Source organism: Teleopsis dalmanni, chromosome 2 (assembly GCF_002237135.1).
Source record: "Teleopsis dalmanni isolate 2A chromosome 2, ASM223713v2, whole genome shotgun sequence".
Lineage (NCBI taxonomy): Eukaryota > Metazoa > Arthropoda > Insecta > Diptera > Diopsidae > Teleopsis > Teleopsis dalmanni.
Genome location: NC_051847.1, coordinates 147,871,897 through 147,877,919, shown reverse-complemented (window position 1 = coordinate 147,877,919; position 6,023 = coordinate 147,871,897). Strand labels below are relative to the sequence as shown.

The 6,023-nt window shown below is 42.4% G+C and overlaps 1 protein-coding gene across 1 annotated transcript; it reads right to left on the bottom strand.

The window, feature by feature from the left end:
• Positions 1–4,892: 4,892 nt before the first annotated feature.
• On the bottom strand, positions 4,893–5,612 carry LOC119675904. The gene has a single exon (XM_038087120.1). The coding sequence runs from the start codon at positions 5,610–5,612 to the stop codon at positions 4,893–4,895; it is 720 nt and encodes a 239-aa protein (XP_037943048.1).
• Positions 5,613–6,023: the final 411 nt, after the last annotated feature.

Sequence of the window (6,023 nt, the reverse complement as noted above, 5' to 3'; positions counted from 1 at the left end):
AATATTTTCATGTTACTTCAAATCCTTATAAGCAGTACATTTTAAATGAAAAAAAAATATCAAAGCCCATCTGGGCCCGCGTGCTACCCAGATGGTACTTTGATGACGATTGTATAGTCGTCGTTTAGCAGTCTGTTTGAAACGGTAGTGAACAACTGGACCAACTGGTTGTGATTTTTTAAAAACGGTTCTAAAATACCCAGAATTTCTTGCTCCTCCATCTGCTCGATATGGTTATAGTGGCAACGTGCGTTTATTTGCTGTTTCTCATCACCCATGAAGTAGATTTGCAGAAATTTGGGATCATTATTGGGCATCAGCATTAAAGAACCAATTTGGTGATACACTTAGCCCCGAATCTTAAGCGTTGATTGAAAATTACGATCATTCTCATTCTGAACGATTTTTGTTGTTCCAAATGATGTCACTTGAAAGCACGAATTGAATTTGCGAATTTTACGAAAAAACAATTTAGATTGAGATGTAGGTCCAGCCAATAGTGCTTTCAATGGTTCTGGCGGCGAATTCAATGGTTGCAATACAACTTTTCCAGATGCGCCGCAGAAATCGGCCGATTCACCTTTGTATTTGAGTGCATGACAGTGTTGGCACTGTTTGTTCATAGCACCGATTACAATTCGTGAATGTGACGAATAGTCGATATTCAACTCATATTTAAACGCAAGGCGATGAAATGATGCACGTGTCAATGCGCGATACACTTGCAAACGCTGTTTTTCACGTGTTCTGAATGTGTCGGTCACTCGTTGACGGGCCAGTCTTTGTCTCAATGCATTAGCTCGAAGGCGTTCGTTGTTTTGCTCTTGACTTTCATTAGCACGTGTGATTGTATCCTGGTTTCTTACATTTTCATTGTTTTCTGCCAATCTATTTAACCGACGGTTCTGGAGTAATTGTGAATTCCGAGTCCGTCGACCAATATTTCCTCCTCGTCCACAAAGACGTGGCATTGTTTTTTGTACGTTATTTATATCTTTATATATATAATTCTTCTTTTTTGTGTGTGTTCAAGTCAATTCAAGGATGGTTTAGATTCACAATTTGGTCCACTGGATAACGTTTTTTTAATTATTATACAGTTTTTTGGTATCCATATACATTTATATTAAACCTTTAAAAGTTATTCATGCTTACTTTGATTTGTTTAAAAAGTTTAAACTCTAAAATGAATCGTTCAGCTACCCTGTTGAATTTTTGAATTCGCTGGAATACCAGGAATACCAACACATAACTTAAGATTAAAAATTGGCTCACCTATAATTATACTGCGGAATTAAAATGCACTTAAGCTATGCAACGGCAATTTTACGGTTCATTTTAGAGATTTTAAACTTTATAAACAAATCAAAGTAAGCATGGATAAATTTTAAATTTCTAATATAAATGTTTAGCAATGATCTGTTCACCTTGCTAATTAATAAAACTCTAAAAATTTTCAATGTTAATAAACTTTTATTCAACTTTTTACAGAGAGAAAAATCGGAACGTTCTCCTCAATCAAAACAAAAAACTTAAAAATATTTGAAATTGAATTTTACTTTTTAAATTCAATAAATGCACAGCCAACTGGGTCGCCACAGTACCCCCTCCTAGCGATGGAGTACTAGCAACAACGCGACACCACAACTAAGTCGACAACACCACTCTTAATCCCGAAATTCCGCTAACCTTGCTGGGAAACGCACTACTCTACCAGCTCGTGTCACTTTCGGAATCGGCAACAGGGATTCACGCCTACAATCACCAGAAGTCACTAACTGATCACCATTCAACAACGCTGAAGGCTGACGCGTTTCTGGAACAACCTGTTCAAGATCATCACACGTTAAGTACGCCGCCTTCAACCTATCATTCGAAACAGTCACCTCTCTCCCACGGCAAACAATAACAGACGTCTTCTCATTACGACTCAGCACCTCAAATGGACCTTCGTAAGGCTGCTCAAGTGGAGCTCGAGCACGATCCACTCGAAGAAAAACGTGCTTACAATTAATAACGTCACGCGGAACATACACAGATGGATGACAATGTCTTGTTGATTCAACGGATTTAACCTTAGCTAAAGCCCTTCGCAACGCCGACACAAAATCAGTCTCGGACGACTTCTGCTTGAAATCCGAAAGCATCTGCCCTGGAACACAAAGAGGATTTCCAAACAACATCTCTGAAGGACTAGCATTTAGGTCTAATTTCGGTGTCGTTCGCAATCCCAACAACACAAGCGGAAGAGACTGCGTCCAATTACTTGAGGAATGACATCGAATGGCTGCCTTCAATGTTCTATGGAAACGTTCAACCATACCATTTGCTTGAGGATGATAAGCCGTGGTATGAAAGTGTTTCACTCCAAGCAATCTCGTCAGTTCCCGAAATACAGCAGACTCAAACTGCCGACCCAAATCAGTGGTAATAGCCTGCGGAGAACCAAAACTTGCCACCCAACCGTCGATAAAAGCCGCTGCAACTTCTTCTGCCGTAATGCCCGACAGAGGCACAGCAACAGGCCACCGAGAAAAACGATCGACGCAAGTCAAACAATAACGCTTCCCCTGAGACAAAGGCAATGGACCCACAATGTCAACATGAACATGCTGGAACCGACTATCAATATCAGCAAACGAACCAATTGGTGTTTTAGTATGCCGCTGAATCTTGGACTTCTGACACGCAATGCAACTACGCACAAACACAGCTACATCCTTAACCAAACCAAGCCAAACATACCTAGCCTGCACCAATTTCCGCGTTGCTCGAATACCAGGATGAGCCAAACCATGGAGTTTTGAGAGTACCAGCTGCCGACAGTTTGCGGGAACAAAAGGACGAACACGACTGCCTGACACATCACAGTACAGTTCAATACTCGAATCCGGCAATCTCAACTTCTTCAACCCAACACCATCTTCAGACTGGCTCTTCAGCTGAGCGAGCAACTCTGCATCAGTCTTCTGCCCCTCAGCAATTAACTCAATAACATTTGCCTCCAACTGAACCGTAGCAACCCGAGACAAAGAGTCAGCCACCGTATTATCTGCACCAGCCAGATGACGAATATCAGTGCAATACTGACTAATAAACTCCAGCTGTCTTGCACGACGAGGAGATGCCTTCTCACTTATTTGCCTGAACGCAAACGTTAAAGGTTTGTGATCCGTAAAAATGACGAAATCACGTCCCTCTAATGCATACTTAAAATGCTGGACAGCTTGATAGATAGCAGTCAACTCACGATCATAAGCACTATACTTAGTCTGCGCTGGACTCAAACCTTTTGAATAAAATGCCAATGGCTGAGTCACACCTTTCACTACTTGTTGGAGAACAGCACCCACCGCAACGTCTGAAGCATCAGTCGTGAGCGTCAATTGTGCATCCAGAGCCATGAAGTTAAGCAACGTAGCTTGGGCAAGATCATTCTTGCAAGCCTCAAAAACCTCTACATCTTCTGGAGTCCAAGAAATCACCGACTTATCATTCTTGCGGTTACCTGGTGTAAGATGAAACAACCGCTGCTGATTCTGCACAGCGTTACGCAGAAACGGCCGATAAAAGTTCACCATGCCTAAGAATTGTCTAAGCTGTTTCACCGTTGCTGGCAGAGGAAAATCACGAACAGCTTGAACTTTACTCTCCGGAGGACGTAAACCCTTTGCACTAATAACGTGCCCAAGGAACTCGATCTCGGAACAGCCGAACTTACACTTGGCAAAATTCACGGTCAAACCAGTTTCTCTAAGTCGATCTAAAACCAGTCGCAAATGCATTCTGTGTTCTGCTTCATCTTTTGACGCAATTAAAATATCGTCGATGTACGCAAAAACGAAATTAAGATCACCTAGAGTCTCATTCATAAAACGCTGAAACGTCTGGGCAGCATTACGGAGACCGAAAGTCATAAAGCGAAACTCGAACAGGCCAAACGGAGTTGTAATAGCTGTCTTCGGAATGTCTGCCAGTGCAAGCGGTATCTGATGATACGCTTTCTGCAAATCTATCTTCGAAAACATAGTTTTACCATAAAGAATACTCGTCACATCATGAATGAACGGAATCGGATACCGATCAGGTTTAGTTTGCGCGTTGAGCATGCGATAATCGCCACACGGTCTCCAACTTCCATCGCCTTTGCGAACCATGTGAAGTGGACTTGCCCAACAGCTTTTCGAAGGTTGACAAATCCCTGTCTGGACTAAAAATTGGAATTCCTTCTTGGCTTCTTCAAGTTTGGCTCCAACTAAACGTCGGGGACGAGCAAATGACGGCGCACCAAATGTCTCGATGCAATGTTCAACCTTAGTAACTAAACCCATCCGATTTGCACTCATAATGCCTAAATCACGGTATTCATTAACCAGCTCAGCATAAGCTGAAACTGAACCACACACACGCACAGTATCTTCTTGAGACACAGCAGCCTTACCCTTCATCATCAAAGTCGTCTTCGAATCAACTAACCGCTTCCTTTTCAAATCCACTAACAAGTCATAGTGATTAAGGAAGTCGGCTCCAACAATAGGACAGCTAACATCCGCAATCACGAACGTCCACGGGAAATCTCTACGCAAACCCAAAGACAAAAGCAGTCGACGCTCGCCAAATGTTTGAATAGGCGTACCATTAGCGGCATATAAATTAACTGATGCAACACTGTTAGCCCTTTGCTTCCAACGACAGAACGACTTCGGTAAAACTGATATGTCCGCACCAGTATCAATGAGAAAAACGGTCGACGTGGCGGGATCTTTAATACTAAGTCGAGCTATACGAACACTAACCCCTTCTCGGCTCGACGACGTAGAAGGAGTGCCTAGTTTTTTGACTGATGAGAGCTTGCCACAAAACTACAGGGCTGCCGACAAGCATTAGCTCTATCACCAAACCTTTCGTGATACCAGCACCAATCTGGATGGACTTCCTGGTCGGGAACGAGTTCGCCTACGTCTCCTCGATGACGATCGACTTTGCACCGACTCACTACGACGTAAATCCAAACGACTCAGACGCTGTTCGATTTGCTCAAGCCTTCGTAAAATCACAGCATTCTCAGAATAGGCTGGACAATCAAAGGCTGACGCTACAGCTATCTGTTGAAAATCACCCGCCTCGCAAATACGATCTGCTAATTTCGCCAGTTCTGCTAGTGCCACGTTCGATGCCTGCAGAATAGCGCGCACTTGTGGTGGCAAACGCTTCAGCCAAAGAGACTTAAGGAACTCATCGCTCACCTTGTCTTTAGCTAACGCTGTCAACTCCGTTAGCAACTGTGTTGGGCGTCTATCACCAAGTTCAACTTCTGACAACAACCGTTGAATCTTCCGCTGCTCGCTCTCACTGTACCGCTCTATGATGCAAGCCTTTAAATTAGCGTGTCTTCCAGTTTCAGGAGGATGAAGCACTGCATCACTTACATCGGCGATAACACTTGACTCAATCGCTGCTACTACCGTGTTGAACTGTGTGATGTCACTCGTAATGGCAGCTACTGCGAATTGCGCCTCGATCTGAGCAAACCAAATCTCCGGTCGCTCGTGCCAAAACGGTGGCACCCTCACTGCTACACGGTTTACGACACTTCCACTATCAGAAGCCATTACTACACCTTCGTCTGCAACTGACATCACAGCTCGATAATTAGATATTTAGCTCAGAAGTTAATATTTCTAAATTTAAACTTTTTCGAAATCACGTCGGGGTCACCAATTTAGCAATGATCTGTTCACCTTGCTAATTAATAAAACTCTAAAAATTTTCAATGTTAATAAACTTTTATTCAACTTTTTACAGAGAGAAAAATCGGAACGTTCTCCTCAATCAAAACAAAAAACTTAAAAATATTTGAAATTGAATTTTACTTTTTAAATTCAATAAATGCACAGCCAACTGGGTCGCCACAAATGTATATGGATACCAAAAAATAAAAAATTAATTAAAAAGACATTATCCAGTGGGCCAAATTGTGAATCTAAACCTTCCTTGAATCCACTTGAACACACACAAAAAAT